An 18433-nucleotide genomic window follows, 5' to 3' on the forward strand; every position below is an offset into this window, starting at 1 on the left:
GTCCTGAGCAAGACACTTCACCCTTGCTCCTGATGGGTGCTGGTTGGCGCCTTGCATGGCAGCTCCCTCCATCAGTGTGTGAATGGGTAAGTGTGGAAGTAGTGTCAAAGTGCTTTGAGTACCTTGAAGGTAGAAAAGCACTATACAAGTACAACCCATTTATCATTTATAGGCACCAGCAGCCCCCGCGACCCCAAAGGGAATAATCGGTAGAAAATGGATGGATGAATGGATGTTTTTTTTTAAATGTGTTCTTCCCTTCAAATTGTACACAAAATGTCAATTTGGTAGGATACTAATACAGAAATAAATAATTAATTGCGGTGTTGAGCTGGAACCTATCACTTTTGATTGGACGAAAAAAAACATAATGCAGTCATGTTATCAATATTATGGCTTATCTCAATAAACATACAGTATCCTTTACAGTACACTTCATGGTTCTTTGAGTCTGGCTCGCATGTCAAAACAATTGTTTGAATATTTAAGCTCCAGGCTCAGTGATGAAGCACTGTTTTCTGACAGAAGAGTTCCACAATGCATAGAAATACTAGATCACTTTCACCAACACGATCTTTGCAAAGCTTCCAAGAGCCAAGTCGGGTGTTTTATCGTGGGGTTTATGCGGTTTTACTGCCCGCTCTTCTCTTTCTCTGGGACGCAGAAAAGTTCAGCTGTCCTGGTGTTTGGCGAAGCCGTGCTGAAAGGGAACGGGGAAATCAGCACAATTTGAAAATCAAAAGCAAATGTTCTGGTGTTTTTGAAGGAAAAGTAACTGCTACATAGTCTCTAGTGAGCGCGTCTTTGTAGATTTAAAATGAAGACAGCCTAAAGTCTGACTGCATGCTGGGTGCACATTAAAATAACTGTCAGGAGAGGCAAGCAGATATTGAAGTGGACAGAGTGTGTGGATGTGTGAGTGTAAATGTGGGAGTATTACCTTCAGCACAAGTGGGACCCAGCCAGGTGAGTGGGCATTGACAGCGCCCAGTCATCCCATCACATGGGGCCCTGTTAGAACACTGGCAAGGCAAAGAGCAGTCTGGGCCGAATCGGTCGCCACCACAATCTTGAGAAATAGATGAAAGAGACACAGAGAGGAGACAAAACGATGCATGACATGTGGTTCTTCATGTCAAACAAAGAAAAGCTGTAATGTCAACATCTACAGTGGGGCAAAAAAGTATTTAGTCAGCCACCGATTGTGCAAGTTCTCCCACTTAAAATGATGAAAGAGGTCTGTAATTTTCATCATAGGTACACTTCAACTGTGAGAATGTGAAAAAAAATAAAGGAATTCACATTGTAGGAATTTTAAAGAATTTATTTGTCAATTATGGTGGAAAATGAGTCCATTCAAAGCTCTCACTGATGAAAGGAGATTTTGGCCCAAAATCTCACGATACATGGCCCCATTCATTCTTTCCTTAACACGATCAATCGTCATGTCCCCTTAGCAGAAAAACAGCCCCAAAGCATGATGTTTCCACCCCCATGCTTCACAGTAGGCATCGTTGTCTTGGGATGCAACTCAGTATTCTTCCTCCAAACACGACAAGTTGAGTTTATACCAAAATGGATACATGGATGATACAGCAGAGGATTGGGAGAATGTCATGTGGTCAGATGAAACCAAAATAGAACTTTTTGGTACAAACTCAACTTGTCGTGTTTGGAGGAAGAAGAATACTGAGTTGCATCCCAAGAACACCATACCTACTGTGAAGCATGGGGGTGGAAACATCATGCTTTGGGGCTGTTTTTCTGCTAAGGGGACAGGACGATTGATCCGTGTTAAGGAAAGAATGAATGGGGCCATGTATCGTGAGAATTTGAGCCAAAACCTCCTTCCATCAGTGAAAGCTTTGAATGGTTGACCAAATACTTATTTTCCACCATAATTTACAAAAACATTCTTTAAAATTCCTACAATGTGAATTACTGGATTTTTTTTTCACATTCTGTCTCTCACAGTTGAAGTGTACCTATGATGAAAATTACAGACCTCTGTCATCATTTTAAGTGGGAGAACTTGCACAATCGGTGGCTGACTAAATACTTTTTCGCCCCACTGTATTGTGTTATTGGTAAAAATTACTTTTTTCACATCTCTGTCCAGTCCTTCCTGGGGAACAGAGGCAATGTCCAGTTGATGGGTCACATGGGGCGTCATCTGCACAGTCACATGACCTTTCACACTGATATCCAAACTTTCCAGCTTCGCACCCTAAGAAGCAAAAAAAACAAAAAACTGATCAGAACTACTGACTAAGCACACATTCTAAGCATACTAAGCTCAGGTGGTGTTGTGGTTTGGGTGTGTGGTGAGTGAACAGTATTTTGGTGTGTGAAGATGTTTTCACAGCTCTGGTTGACATTGGTGTAGTTTTCGGGTATGCACGTGCCCTACACTAATGGACGGCCCCTGGTGTACAACAAATATTGGGGGCCGTATGATAGCTGATCATCAAGGTGGTCATCGTGCTCTGCAGGTTTTGTTTGTCGTACTTTGATGGACTGAATTGCCTCATGGATACAATTATACTTAAGTGAAACCAATGAAATGAAAACGAAGGTTGCATGTGCACCAAGGATCTACGACAGTAGTTCTCAAATGGGGGTACTTGAAAGTATGCCAAGGGGTATGTGAGATTTTTTTTTAAATATTCTAAAATTAGCAACAATTCAAAAATCCTTTCTAAATGTATTTATTGAATAATACTTTAGCAAAATTTGAATGTAAGTTCATAAACTGTGAAAAAAAAATGCAATATTCAGTGTTGACAGCTAGATTTTTTTTGTGGACATGTTCCATAAATATTTATATTAAATATGTATTTTTTTGAGAAGAAATGTTTAGAATTAAGTTCATGAATCCCCAAAGAGGGCACTTTAAGTTGATTACTTTTATGTGTAGAAATCTTTATTTATAATTGAATCACTTGTTTATTTTTCATCAAGTTTTTTGTTATTTTTATATCTTTTTTCCAAATAGTTCAAGAAAGACCACTACAAATGAGCAATATTTTGCACTGTTATACAATTTAATAAATCAGAAACTGATGACATCGTGCTGTACTTTACTTTTGTATCTTTTTTTTCAACCAAAAATGCTTTGCTCTGATTAGGGGGTACTTGAATTAAAAAAAATGTGCACAGGGGGTACATCACTGTAAAAAGGTTGAGAACCACTGATCTACGACAACAAGTCGTGCCCGACTTTAGTTTTATTGTGCTTAAGCAGCATCGCGGCAATGTCCTTACAAAAAAGCCGACAGAGATAATTGCCAATTTAGCTGCTTAAAACACAGTCACAGATTTACGACACATATTTCTAAAACGACCATACTATTTAGGTTTATATTGTAGCCAAACATCTTCCCTAAAGATATAATGTCTAAGGAGCATTTGTTTTGTTTATAGCTTTTGCCCCTTTATTGTGCTTCGTTGCCTTTTTCTATTAATACTAAGGCGGCTTAGCAGTTTTATATTGACTTTACTGAGGTAAGCGAAATAAAATACTTTTGTTTTCCCTTTGACTTATAAATAAACATTTTGGGGGCAGGTATTCATTTTGCTTTTTTGTCCTGTGAAACTACTCAGGAAAATCAAATTGTTGATGTAAATGCCCTTATTTGCTGTAAAGATTGTATCCAAGATAGGAAAAAATGGCACCCATTTGGTTGGGTTTGTGAGTGCCGAATTTTCACACAAACGTAAATATATATCAAAATATATCAAAAAACATATTTGGGAGGAATTAATGATAGAGCATTTTGGTTGATTCTGGAATGAATGAAAGAAAAAAGGCCTTCCAGTAGAAAGAGCTTTTTTTCCACACATGGCAAAAGGGCATTGGCTTGGCTACCACTTAGGGTCTATCTGTGCAACCATCCATCTATCCATTTTTCTACCGCTTATCGCCTTTGGGGTCCGGTGCCTATCTCAGCTACAATCGGGCGGAAGCCGGGAGTACCCGGAGGGAACCCACGCATTCACGGGGAGGACATGCAAACTCCACACAGAAAGATCCCAAGCCCAGGATTGAACCCTGGCCACTCAGGACCTTCGTATTGTGAGGCAGATGCACTAACCCCTCTGCCACCGTGAAGCCATATTTTTGCTTTAATAATAATTTAGTGTTGCCAATCAACCTATCCACAGGCGCATGTCTTTGGAGTACCCGAATGGAACACATGCAGTCACGGGGAGAACATGCAAACCCCACACGGAAAGATCCCGATCTGGGATTGAACCCAGGACTACTCAGGACCTTTGTATTGTGAGGCAAACGCACTAACCCCTATACAACCGTGCTACCCCTATCTGTGCATGTCCTTGGTCATTTGTGCCAACTTGGCTCATTTTGATTTGTTACGTCATGACGCCCTCCGTTCCCTCTTTTAACTGCCCTATCACGGCTATAACCAGTCCTAAGTATGCTGTGCTTGTTATGGGGAGACTTGGGAAGACATTACATTATATATGTCATGATCCCACATAACTGTTTGGATTGATTGATTGATTGAAAATTTTATTAGTAGAATGCACAGTACAGTACATATTCCGTACAATTGACCACTAAATGGTAACACCCGATTAATTTTTTCAACTTGTTTAAGTCAGGGTCCATGTAAATCAATTCGTGGTCAAAAATTTGGATGGTTCCACTGGGGTTCGAACCCAGGACCTTCTGCGTGTAAAGCAGACGTGATAACCACTACACTATGGAACCGTTGCTTCATTCTTTCCCTGTGTTCAGTATCAATTCCTGTTCTTGTTTTGGCAGTACTTCCTGTTTACTGTCTGTGTTTTGCAGCACCTTTACATTTTGTTCCCCGTCCTTCCAGCGCACCTGTTCCTCATTGTTAATTAGTTCCATTTACGTCCACCTTGTTCCGTCCTCCAGTGCCAGTTCATTATTTTTTAGTGTTCTGTTGCCTTCAAGATTCCTGCTAGACCTGTCTTATGTTTCTTCTACCTGGTTCCTGATCATTCAACCTTCTGCCTGCATGATGCTGGCCTTTTCTGCATTGTGGGATTCTTACAATAGCCGGCTTGTGGCATCATCACAAGATGGGCTCAAGCCAGCACATAAGGTCCCAGTTGCCGTGCCAATTTCTCCTAAGTCCCAAGCTGAGCCTTCACAGGTCAGTGTTGAGTGTTTTTCTCTTCACTTACATTGGTGCCCTGTTTTACGCCTGATTCTCACCCCTCTTTTAACTTGTGTTACCTCCTGGTTCATGTTTTTGTGTTTTTGGGATCTGGATAAGTCTCAAAAATTTGAAATCAAATCATGGGCGCATGGTGAAGATACTTATAAAATTATCTTGCCTTCTTTCGTACTTACTCCAAATTAGTCGTTTGGAATTTGACCAATTCGTTACATTTTTGACATTGGTGACGTCAGCTAATTGTCCAAATATGGTCAAGATTTACCCGAAGAGCTTTGCACAAATCTGTCATTGTAGTCCAAAACTGTAGTCAATAGACTCCTTCTTTTTTTGCTATCCTCTTGTTGTGGGACAGACTGGCTCGTATATGCACATGCATCCTTTCTCGTTGTTGCAATTTCTAATGCAAAGTGGCGTATAGTTCGAACGTAGATCTGTCATTAAACCAGTGGTTAAATTTGTTTACTAAAAATGTTTGTCTTAGTTATCGTCAACAAGCTATTTTCCCCGGACTAAAATAGGACAATAACAAATCACAACAAATGCACGTTGACACAAACAATGACAACATTAAATGACAATTCATCCATCCATCCATCCATTTTCTACCGCTTATTCCCTTTCGGGGTCGCGGGGGGCGCTGGCGCCTATCTCAGCTACAATCGGGCGGAAGGCGGTGTACACCCTGGACAAGTCGCCACCTCATCGCAGGGCCAACACAGATAGACAGACAACATTCACACACTAGGGCCAATTTAGTGTTGCCAATCAACTTATCCCCAGGTGCATGTTTTTGGAAGTGGGAGGAAGCCGGAGTACCCGGAGGGAACCCACGCATTCACGGGGAGAACATGCAAACTCCACACAGAAAGATCCCGAGCCTGGATTTGAACCCAGGACTGCAGGACCTTTGTATTGTGAGGCAGACGCACTAACCCCTCTCTTCCACCGTGAAGCCCCCATGACAATTCAATGGAAGAATAAAAATGAGATGAAAATGTTGACAGACAGGAAATCTAATCATATTTAATTTTGTCTTTCGGTGGGTGGGACAAGTTAGGAATCTATCCAATCACAGTAGCATGCAGGATAGGGGAGGGATTAAATCACGACGGGGATCCAATCAGAACTACTGTCTTTGTAATACACAATGTTTGGATTTTTCACTAGGAAACAAGTCTGTAGGGGTGTAACGATAAACTGTAATAATGATGACCGCGAAAAAATTCCGTACGGTTAATATTAACCTTTTAAACTAAAATGAGAAACCGAGAATGATAAACTCACCCGGGACTTACTGGTGCCAGCTTGCTAGCTTAAATGCTAACATTAAAACAGGAGACATATGTCGTTTCCCGTTGAAAACAACATAAATCTAAACTTACATTACTGTCTGAGCAACTAAGATATTTAATTGTGCACATTAAAACCTACAAGCTGTTCTCTCTTAGCACAGAATTATGATGATCGATCCTCAGAGGAAAAAAGACAAGGTCTTTTATGGTGCGGTCAAGTACCGCTGAACAAAGAAGGACTCAAAACGCGCCAGAAGTGATACATAGTTAGAATATATTTTATTTGTTAAGCACATTTAAATAACCCTTGAAATGCGACAGAACAAACCAATATTTAAAGTACAACAATTAACAGTTTAGCTATTAAAACAGATAAAACACTTCAGTGAAGCATAAGAAACACAAAACATGCAAAATAGTGGGTTTTTTAACAGTGTGTCTATTTATTTTGGTTATGTTTAAAAAACGTTTTGAGCACATTCCACAATACTGTGATAATAATAACTGTGATCATTTTAATCACAATAACCGCAATATACAATTCTTATATAGTTCTTTCCCTACTGTATTGTTATACACATCATTACAATATGTCTTCTACACCTGGAAGAAAGAGAAGACATGAACACATTTCACTTTGGCAACGGTTGACAACAAAACACAGAAAGCCTGTGGCTCAAATTTCTCTTGTATGAATAAAACCAACTTGAAGTGCCATCTACTGCAGTGGTTCTTAACCTGGGTTCGATCAAACCCTAGGGGTTCGGTCAGTCGGCCTCAGGGGTTTGGCGGAGCCTGGGCCGCGGAGGTCAAGACACACCCAACTCATCGTGTAAATAAAAACTTATCCTTGTTGGCGTATTATGGATACCCCCAAAAAATGTTCCCTCTAATTTTCCATCCGATTTGCAGATGTGTAATTTTTTGTGAGTTCATGTGTTTGTTTTGTTCTTTGAACAAGGGAATATTCTTGCACGGTTGATTTTGTGCTCCCATAGAAAAAACTAAATAACTTTGTCTTGAAAGTGAAAAAATGTTTTGTTTTGTTTTTCGCTAAAGTAGAGTTCGGTGAATGCGCATATGAAATTGGTGGGGTTCGGTACCTCCAATAAGGTTAAGAACCACTGATCTACAGGCTAATCGTCAGGACATCGTAGCAACAGTAAATTGGCCCAAACTAATATTTCCAAATGACTCATACTATACTGAATTACTATTACTATTAAATAATTACTATTGCTATAAAATAAAGTACAGAAGGAGCAAGGACCACTTGTCCCTTTTGGGGTCGCGGGGAGTTGCTGTAGCCTGTCTCAGCTGCACTGGTAGGCGGGGTACACCCTGGACAAGTCGCCACCTCATCGCAGGGCCAACACAGATAGACAGACAACATTCACACACTAGGGCCAATTTAGTGTTGCCAATCAACTTATCCCCAGGTTCATGTCTTTGGAGGTAGGGAGGAAGCCGGAGTACCTGGAGGGAACCCACGTACTCTCGGGGAGAACATGCAAACTCCACACAGAAATATCCCGAGCCCGGGATTGAACTCGGGACTACTCAGGACCTCCGTATTGTGAGGCAGATGCACTAACCCCTCTCTTCCACCGTGCTGCCACTTCTCTCAAACACTTTTGTAGTACAGCATGGGCGAACTTGCCGGCCAATCCAATAAACAAGATACTTGGGCAGTGCACTATAATGGATGGGGGGGGGGGGGGGGTTGCCCACATCTGAGGTCCTCTCCAAGGTTTCTCATAGTCAGCATTGTCACTGGCGTCCCACTGGATATGAATTCCCCCTGCCCACTGTGTGTGAGTTTTCCTTGCCCTTTTGTGGGTTCTTCCGAGGATGTTGTAGTCGTAATGGTTTGTGCAGTCCTTTGAGACATTTGTGATTTGGGGCTATATAAATAAACATTGATTGATTGATCGAATGTCCTCTGAAAACTGTTCAGCTATTATGTGCACAACTTGAGAAACCCAAAGGAGGACAGGTTTGTTTTATATATACCTGTGTGTGTGTGTGTGTGTGTGTATATATATATATATATATATATATAAAACATTCTAGATTTATAACAATGGTTTCTCTATTTAAACGGCCAAGACGCCAGTTGTTTACACTCAGTGTCGTTGTACGCAATTTAGAATAAAACTAGTTTGTTTTTTTCATGTGAACATTTTAGTCATTATTCAACATTTGAAAAACATGCTTAATTTTAGCTTACATAATAACACTCAATAAAGTTAAAGCTATGAAATATTTGTGAAGTGCAGGTCTTGTTGTGAATTTAGTTTTTCAGACGCTCTGCAATATTAAATAAATAATTAAAGTGCTTCCAAGACAACTTCAATGATCTGAGGTCCGGTATGTTTGATATTCAGCCGACAAAATGTACTGTAATTTAGATGACTAAATTATGACAAAAATATGACTTCCGCCCGAATAAAGCTGATAGGCTCCAGCACCCTCTGCGACCCCAAAAGGGACAAGCGGTAGGAAATGGATGGATGGATGGATATGAGTAAAACCAAAAATACATTTGCATCAAAGGAGGATGACTGAAACTTAACTAAAAACTCCTGTCAAAATTAACACTGGAGTAGACTTCATATGAAAGTTCTAAAAATTACATCGTGGCTGGTGGGAACAGAACACAGTCAAAGTGGAGGCACGTGAATAAGATCGTCCAAAAACGGCGCATCCTCAAGAGGTCAGAAAGCGGTTTTAAGATTTATAAGAGACTTTCAGACTTCAGTTTAACTCCGAATTGTAACAATCCAGAGGCCAACCAGAACCCCACAATCATTTATGTTGAGAGGTTTCGCCGTACAAACAAATGTGTTGAACCACAACAGATGACATTTTATACAGAAATGACAATTACACAAGTCCTTTGTGAAGCACACACACACACACACAGGTAGAGCTCGGGGTGTATTTGTGTTGTTTGGCCCTCCTGCTAGGACTGAAGTGGCCATTTAAGTGCTCACACTGCAGCTGAGTGCCTTGCAAGCTGGCAGGAGGGCACGAGGATGCAAGAGGAATGCATTAAGCGGTGGGGAATCCAGTCTAGTCCTCCCGACTTGTCTGTCTGCTCAATATAACAACCCTCATTTGACGTTTTTAGAAGTTCTTTTCATGTGTGCTCACATCTGTCTTTGTACTGTGGCATTACACCTGGGAAGTCTACACCATAATGCACACATGTTTGAGAGTACAGTATGTGTCCTGTCTACCTTGTTTCATCCTAGAACAGTTCAGCCTTGTCAGGAATTACTGCCACATGTTATTTGTTACGTCCACTAAAGAGGTTATGTTTTTTTGTCCTCTGTTTATTAGTGAGCAGTATTACACCCATACTTGCCAACCCTCCCGGATTTTCCGGGAGACTCCCGAAATTCAGCACCTCTCTCGGGACAAATTTTCTCCCGAAAATATCCCGAAATTCAGGCAGAACTGGAGGCCACGCCCCCTCCAGCTCCTTGCGGACCCGAGTGACGTGTCGACAGCCTGTTTTCACGTCCGCTTTCCCACAATATAAACAGAGTGCCTGCCCAACAGAGGTGGGTAGAGTAGCCAGAAATTGTATTCAAGTAAGAGTACGGTTACTTTAGAGATTTATTACTCAAGTAAAAGTAAAGAGTAGTCACCCAAATATTTACTTGAGTAAAAGTAAAAAGTATGTTGTGAAAAATCTACTCAAGTACTGAGTAACTGATGAGTAACCTGATTACGGCAACAAATAATGCACAAAAACATAAAAATAGCAATGAGCAAATTCAGAGCCAGGAATATCTCTTCAGCAACTAAAACAATAATATCTATTAAATAATAGTACATTAGAATAAAATAAAAAATGGCACATTGAGCCACAATAACTTAACAACACCATAGCCTCAGTAGGCATTCATTGATTTGATTTGATTGATTGATTGATTAAAACATGTATTAGTAGATTGCACAGTACAGTACGTATTCTGTACAATTGACCACTAAATGGTAACACCCCAATAAGTTTTTCAACGTTTATCAATTACTTAGTAAATGACCAAGTCGAGGTGATCTACCTCATATATACATATACATACACACACATATCATTTATACACACACATATCATATATATATATATATATATATATATATATATATATATATATAATTTACATTTATTTATTTTGCCGTTTTTGTTGACATGTTGAAGGTGTTTTAATGAATATACATGCATGTTTAACATGTAGATTCCTATCTTTCATGAAAACAAGAATATAAGTTGGTGTTTTACCTGATTCTGATGACTTGCAATGATTGGATTCAGACGTCCACGTTTTCAAATGGAGGAGAAAAAAAGTTCCTCTTTTCTGTCTAATACCACATGAAAGTCGTTGGTTTTTGGCATCTTATTTGTCCAGCTTCCATATTTGTTTTTATACACTTTACAAGAAATACATTGGCGGCAAACTCCGTAGCTTGCTAGTTTGTTTGCGCTGGCTTTCGGAGACTCTTATTTTGTTAGCGCAGGCGCGATGGAGCGGCGCTTTTATTGTGAAGAAAGGAACTGTGCGATCAGTCTTTAGGCTTTTGACGGGAAGTACGGTTGAAATAAAAATTGTCTTTTTGCACAGTACAGTACATATTCCGTACAATTGACCACTAAATGGTAACACCCCAATAAATTTGTCAACATGTTTAAGTCGGGTTTTACGTATCACAGTCATGTGACCGCCTGGCTCTGTTTGATTGGTTCAACGTCACCAGTGACTGCATGTGATTGGTGAAACGCAGGCATGCGTAGATCCTACATTGAAGCTCTGTCATTAACCAAAACAAACATTAATAGATCGATTAAAAAAAAGTAGCGAGTAGCGAGCTGAATGTAGATAAATGGAACGGAGTAAAAGTAGCGTTTCTTCTCTATAAATATACTCAAGTAAAAGTATCTTGCATAAAAATTACTCGTAGAAGTACAATTTATCCCAAAAGTTACTCAAGTAAATGTAGCGCGTTACTACCCACCTCTGCTGCCCAATGACGTTATAACTGTAGAATGATCGAGGGCGAGTTCTTGGTTTCTTATGTGGGTTTATTGTTAGGCAGTCTCATTAACCTCCTCCCAGCGCGGCAACAACACACAACAGCAGTCACGTTTTCGTCTACCGTAAACAGCAATGTTGTGACACTCTTAAACAGGACAATACTGCCATCTACTGTACATGCATATGTGACAATAACATCTACGGCTTTTAGAGCAGTGGTTGTCAACCTTTTTTCAGAGATGTACCCCCTGTGAATTTGTTTTTAATTCAAGTACCCCCTAATCAGAGTAAAGCATTTTTGGTTGAAAAAAAGAGATAAAGAAGTAAAATACAGCACTATGTCCTCAGTTTCTGATTTAATATTGCTCATTTGTAGTGGTCTTTCTTGAACTATTTGGGGGGAAAAAATAAAAATAACTAAAAAAAATAAGCAAGTGATTCAATTATAAATAAAGATTTCCACACATAGAAGTAATAATCAACTTAAAGTGCCCTCTTTGGGGATTGTAATAGAGATCCAACTGGATTCATGAACTTAATTCTAAACATTTCTTCACAAAAAAAAAGTCTTTAACATCAATATTTATGGAACATGTCCATAAAAAATCTAGCTGTCAACACTGAATATTGCATTGTTGTTGTTGTTTTCACAGTTTATGAACTTACATTCATATTTTGTTAAAGTATTATTCAATAAATATATTCATAAAGGATTTTTGAATTGTTGCTATTCTTAAAAAATCTCACGTACCCCTTGGCATACCTTCAAGTACCGCCAGGGGTACTTGTACCCCCATTTGAGAACCACTGCTCTATGCAGTTCTTTAAAGGGTTGTTAAGAATTTGTGGGGACTATATGACTATTGCGACCAGCCACTTCAGTAGCTAATCATCAACGTGGTCATTTGTGCTCTGCAGGTTTTCCTTGTTCTACTTTGATGGACTGAATTACCTCATGGATATGATTACACTTTGTTTCTGCTAAACTTTTATTCAGCAGTGAGTCATGTTCTTTGTAGTTCAGTTTAGCATCATTGCAGCCGCATCCATTCAAAGTCAACACTGAATATTACATTGTTGCATTTCTTTTCACGGTTTATGAACTTACATTCATATTGTGTTGAAGTATTATTCAATAAATATATTTATAAAGGATTTTTGAATTGTTGCTATTTTTAGAATATTTAAAAAAAAATCTCACATACCTCTTGGCATACCTTCAAGTACCCACAAGGGTACGCGTAGCCCCATTTGAGAACCACTGGGTTGCAATATACAACATATCTGTCAACATTTTTATTTGAAATTAGCGGACATTTTCCTGCCAAAAAACACATTTTGGTTTATCCACCCGGATCTGCCTTCTGCCAATGTACTGCACCATTGTTCAAGAGAAGATGAAAGTTAAAACACGTCTTGAACGAGAGAGGGGGCCGGAAAAAGAAAGGAATAATAAAATAGTTTCCCATGGAAAATGGGAATGTTGACAGGTATGATGTACGATTAGTGCTGCGCCACAAAAAAAATGTTGTATTGACGCTTACAGTCCATAGTCAAACAATTACTCACGTCTTTGGCACTGAAACCCATAGTATCCTGGGGGACATACACATTGTCCTGTCACTGCTTCACAGCTCTGCCCCACCTCACAGTCACAAGTCAGAGCACAGTTTACGCCAAAAAATCCAAGTGGGCATCCTAGAAAAAACAAAACAAATCAAAAAGTGTTAAATGACTTTATGAAAATGTGGTTCCTCACTGATACCATCATAAAACATACACAGGGATTGTGTCTATATTGTGTACTATACAATAGGTTTGTATCTCTATCCAAAATGAACATTTGCATACCGTGTTGACAGGAGTGGCCGTAATAACCAGCGGTACAGCTGCAGGTGCCAATAAAGCGATCACAGGTCCCACCATTGATGCAAGGACAGTCTTGAGAACAATTTACCCCATATTTTCCCTGCAAACAAGCTACACACACAACAGGTAAAAACACTTAGTGGTATTGTATGTGATGTTAATCAAAACATCTCTTAATGTTATAGAGCAGGGGTTTAAATCCACCTTAGACCAGATTTATTGAAAGATAATGCACATAATGCGCTTAAAACAAACACTGACCAATAAAAACATTTTATGAGGTTTTATAAACTCTGAGTGTGCACTGATTTAAAGAGAACATGCACATCACATAATATAGCACAATATCGATGAACCAGAGTGCTAACTGCTAGTCTTCTGTGGCCCCTTTTTTCTGGCTTTGACAAAGTTGAATGTGGACAGACATTCTTGTTTAACTCCTCTTGCGCGGATAAACTTTTTTTTAACCCTAGTGCGAAGGAAATGTGCATTTTTGAAAATATCAGCGTTTGTTTGTTCGTTCGTTCTAATTTGAGTATTTCTATTTTCCGACAGTCTGAGAGTTGAATGAAAACCACGTATTAGTGATATTGTTATTTTAAGTGCTAACTGTTGTGATCCGCTGCCTGGATCATATTATGATTAAGTTTTGAGTCTTTTTTGTATTAGGTTCTGTTAATGTTTGACTTAGTTCCTGGTCGTACTTCCTTGTTTATTCTGTCAACATAGTTACTCATTAGATTCACCTGCCTCTTGCTTTTGACGCGCCCCTGCCTCTTGATTACCGTCTTGATTTAGGCCTGCCTTTGATTGATTGATTGATTGATTGATACTTTTATTCGTAGATTGCACAGTTCAGTACATATTCCGTACAATTGACCACTAAATGGTAACACCCGAATAAGTTTTTCAACTTGTTTAAGTCGGGGTCCACGTTAATCAATTCTTCTTTGTCCATTCGTTATTGCTTCCTAGTTTGTGTTCGCACAACAGTGACGACTTTGATTCCCGATTCTGGTTAACAGTTCTGTACTTGCTATCTTCCGCGCTATGCCTTTGTTTTGTTAGCTTCCATGCTCAGCCCTAGTTGTTTTTCTAGCTCCCATGCTAACTCTTTTGGTTTGCCTTTTGTGCCTTGTGCAAGCTTTTTCTTAGTCTGATTTGTATTCTAAAATAAATCATTGTTTCTTACCTTCACGCTGTGTCCAAGACCGACTGCATCCAAGAGAGAACGAAACCTTATCACGATGCTTCGCAATCGTCACAGCTAACGCGGACAAACTATTTGTAGCTTATGTGCCTGTGTTGACATGATCGACTAATCAGTCTTCGTTTCCTTGCTTGTCAAACTATTCCAGACCATAAATCATGCCTCTCACCTGGATAGTAAAAGGACGAGGACGTATTCAAACAAGATGGTACACTTTAACAGCCAATTTAGACCCGGAAATGGCGAGAACGACACAAAAAGACGCTTGGTTCCGCCCCCTTTTTCTTCACGAGGGTTAGGAGTCATTATTCATTTAATGGTAATGTATGAACATCCTAGCAGTCGGCCTCCTAATGACAGCTGACCTTGTACAGTACGTGAGCTTTTTTATGTTTGTTGGCTCTCATGAATTTTGCAGTGAGGAGTAATCATTGATGTCTAAAAAAAAAGCGAGTAACTCAATGTGTTTTTTTATTTTTTTATTGCGCTATGTATGCTTAAAATGAGCAAAATACGTAAATATTAAATATTATAAATGTGCCCATTACTACATTACATATATACTTAAAGCATGAATATATAACCTTGATTAGAGGTGTTTGGAGGTTTTAAGGGCTTTATAGGCAGGATAAAGCAACATCCACAGGCTCCATTGTAAGCAGACTTTTGATTGCATTTATTTACTATTTAGAATGTATAATAAAAAAATGCATTCGTTGTTTTATGATTGTGAACGGAGAAAAAAAAGTGTAGTTCTCTTTAAGAGAGACTGCTGCAAATGTTGTTTTGGTGTGGTTGTTCATTTTAATAATGTAATTATTTCAACGTCCAGGCAAAAGCAATAGTATTTTGAAGGCACATAAAAAGAATCGGAATCCGGGAAATTTGTAACTTCAGTCAGGGTGTCGGTAGAGGAGCAATTTCTTGAAATCTTCTACAGAATAGGGAATAGTTTCAGGTCTTAGGAGGAGACATTTCCCAGCATGCTTAGTTGTTGTTTCAATTATCACTTTTGGTACAAACAATTTAATAGTTAACGTGGTGTCATTTTCAATTGTGCACAGTAACATTTTCCTACATTTGGTGGTAACCTATGGGGGATAAGTCGAGTCATTGTACAGTATGTCAGGCCACTCGAGCACAAGGGGGGGCCACAGGGCGTTTGTAAAGTTTGAAGTATATATGTTTCTTTCATTTACAAATGTACTTTTTATGGGTTTTTTTTAATTACATCAGAATTGTTAATATAAAATGAACATGGCCATAAAAGTTCAATAATAAGGTTGCTTAAATTAAAACAAAAATGTCTAAAACTACCTATACCCCCTGACAAAAATCCGAAATGATTTTTTCCAAATGGATAGCGACAAACGTAGCTTCTAATGCTTAACTAGACACGGATGTCATAATTCTATCTAAGCTCACTTTTAAACATTCGAACATAGCACCAACATTTTGGAACAAGGATGAGTTGATGGAATACAAGTAAAAATATAATACATCTTTCTGTGGCAGTATATGAGGAAGTTATGTACAAGTTTGCCTTTTGAATGTCATTGCACATAACTGTGGTGTGTTCAAGGATCCTCTAAAGTTAAAAACCGAGGTGTCACTAGTTTTTTTTTTTAAAGGGAAACTTCCCAGGATATGCTTTGTATTGATACAATCACAATAACAACTATGTATCGTCATGATTCATATTATCCACTGATCACAAATTAAAAATCATATTTAGACTTAGGCCACCAAGTGTATGTGCTCGCAAAGGATGCAAACACCTCATTCTGTTTTTAATTAGTTTGAGGAGTCTTTTTATGTCTTTTTAGGAGTATTTTTACGTGTTTTATGAGTCTTTATGTGTTTTAGGAGTCCTATTATGTGTTTTAGGAGTCTTGTTATGGGTTTTAGGAGTAATTTACGTTTTAGATGTCACTGTGCATCTCTTCGGAGTCATTTTATGAGTTTAGGAGTCGTTTTTAATGTTTTAGAAGTTGATTGTTGTGTTTATAAATGTTTTAGTAGTCATTTTAATGTGTTAAGTCATTTTATACATTTGTGTTTCGCACAAGAGGTAGAACATCTCACTCTGTGTTTTCTGGAATCAGACGTACTTTTTATTGTCATTCAAAATTGAACTCTACAGCACAGATAAGAACCAAATTTTGTTACATAAGCTCATGGTAGTGCAGTATAAAAAAAGCAATAAGGTGCATATATGATTAAATAAATATGTATAAATAATTCATACATATATATATATATATATATATATATATATATATATATATATATATATATATATATATATATATATATATATATATATATATATATATATATATATATATATATATATATAAATAGATTACTGTACAGATAAATATAAGGCACTTTTTCACGTGTCCCCGTTTATGGATGTACAGTATGTTGTCTTTTTTTTTATTCCAGCGAGTTAATCCATTTTGGGGGGGGGGGGGGTTGAGGGGATAATTTTATTTAATCATGATGCGTTCAAGAGTCTATTATGGTGCGTTCAAGAGTCAATTATGATGCGTTCAAGAGTTTAGGTGAATAATGACAAGTTATAGGAGTATTTAAATCTTGTGAATCAAGACCAAATTGCTTGTTATTTCCATCTTTAAAAAGTCAAGTTTTTACATGTGTTTTAAAAAGCTGGTTGCAACCAAATCCATGCAATAATTAGTTTTAGTGCATGTGAACATATCAAGTGTGTATGTATGGGGCGGTAACGTTGGGTTTCTGGTGGGATGGGTGCTCTTGAGAAGTCTTGTGTACGGGGGCCTTGGTGCTACGCCTCTGAATCTCCCACTCTTAGTAAGAATGGTTAGAGCAATGCTTTTGATTAATACCACTTTGGTCTTTGTCATCAATCAATAGCTAAATAAAGTACTATCGAATCTAAATCATTTTGAGTCAATGGTTAACTCTCTCCTTATTTTAGAAGCCCAACATACAGGCTGAATGTGCGTTAAATATGATATCTGCACAAGAGTTCGACACCTGTGTTATATTGTATAGTTTTGTTGTTGTTGTAAACGTTTAGGTGGTATTGTGTAACACTAACCTGTGTCACAATATGGTCCAGTCCAGCCAAGGCCACATTTGCATGTTCCGTCAATAGGATCACACAGACCTGCATTTTGACATCTGCATACGTTGCGGCATTGCAAGCCGTAAAGTCCCTTGGGACACACTGTGGAAATATTTAGCAGGCATTAGAATATTGGAGTGGTCAGAACACAGCAGAACAACATGGTGTAGACTAGGAAAATGGTCCTCCGTTACATTTGTCGAAGTGCAATATTTTTTCTCAGCAGACAATGTACAGGCTAGCATTTTAGAAAGATAACTTCAATAAAAAAACAATAATATAAACATAATTTAGTATTTTATTAAAAACAAACCTAATAGTAAATGTTACCATTCCCTCTGACTGAGATTTAAACTGGAGTTCCCTTTTTTAAGAGAGGAATCATCCGTTTGAGCTTTACAGCATCTCTTACTGTAGCCAGGGCCGGCCCCTGGCATATACCGTAGTTTTCAGAGTATAAGTCGCACCTAGCGAAAATGCATAATAAAGAAGGAAAAAAACATATATAAGTCGCACTGGAGTATACGTCGGATTTTTGGGGGAAATTTATTTGATAAAACCCAACACCAAGAATAGACATCTGCGATGGGGTGGCGACTTGTCCAGGGTGTACCCCGATTGTAGCTGAGATAGGCACCAGCGCCCCCTGTAACCTCACAGGGAATAAGCGGTAGAAAATGGATGGATGGAAGAATAGACATTTGAAAAGCAATTTAAAATAAAGAATAGTG

The 18433-nt window shown here is 38.6% G+C and overlaps 2 protein-coding genes and 1 non-coding gene across 6 annotated transcripts in view; 1 reads left to right on the forward strand and 2 right to left on the reverse strand.

Annotated features, from left to right (window-relative positions):
• The window catches only part of LOC133564603 (EH domain-containing protein 2-like), a 91340-nt gene that overhangs the window by 14447 nt on the left and 58460 nt on the right, over window positions 1-18433 (forward strand). The window contains exon 1 of one of the 4 annotated variants that reach the window (XM_061919026.1): window positions 4899-5150. The exons of the other annotated variants lie outside the window; for them this stretch is intronic. The gene's annotated coding sequence lies outside the window, so the exon portion shown is untranslated. Of the gene's footprint in view, window positions 1-4898; window positions 5151-18433 lie in introns of those variants that run through there. 4 annotated transcript variants of the gene reach the window in all.
• megf6 (multiple EGF like domains 6) overlaps window positions 229-18433 on the reverse strand; it is a 152895-nt gene continuing 134690 nt past the window's right edge. Inside the window, exons 23-28 of the mRNA XM_061919022.1 lie at window positions 17676-17804; window positions 13363-13491; window positions 13081-13209; window positions 2099-2227; window positions 941-1069; window positions 229-700 (exon numbers count right to left, since the gene is read on the reverse strand). Coding sequence (XP_061775006.1) covers window positions 621-700; window positions 941-1069; window positions 2099-2227; window positions 13081-13209; window positions 13363-13491; window positions 17676-17804 — 725 coding nt within the window. The 3' untranslated portion in view covers window positions 229-620. The remainder of the gene's footprint in view (window positions 701-940; window positions 1070-2098; window positions 2228-13080; window positions 13210-13362; window positions 13492-17675; window positions 17805-18433) is intronic.
• trnav-uac (transfer RNA valine (anticodon UAC)) lies at window positions 4663-4735 on the reverse strand. The gene has a single exon. It is a non-coding gene; the product is annotated as a tRNA-Val (tRNA).

Source organism: Nerophis ophidion, linkage group LG13 (assembly GCF_033978795.1).
Source record: "Nerophis ophidion isolate RoL-2023_Sa linkage group LG13, RoL_Noph_v1.0, whole genome shotgun sequence".
Classification (NCBI taxonomy): Eukaryota; Metazoa; Chordata; class Actinopteri; order Syngnathiformes; family Syngnathidae; genus Nerophis; species Nerophis ophidion.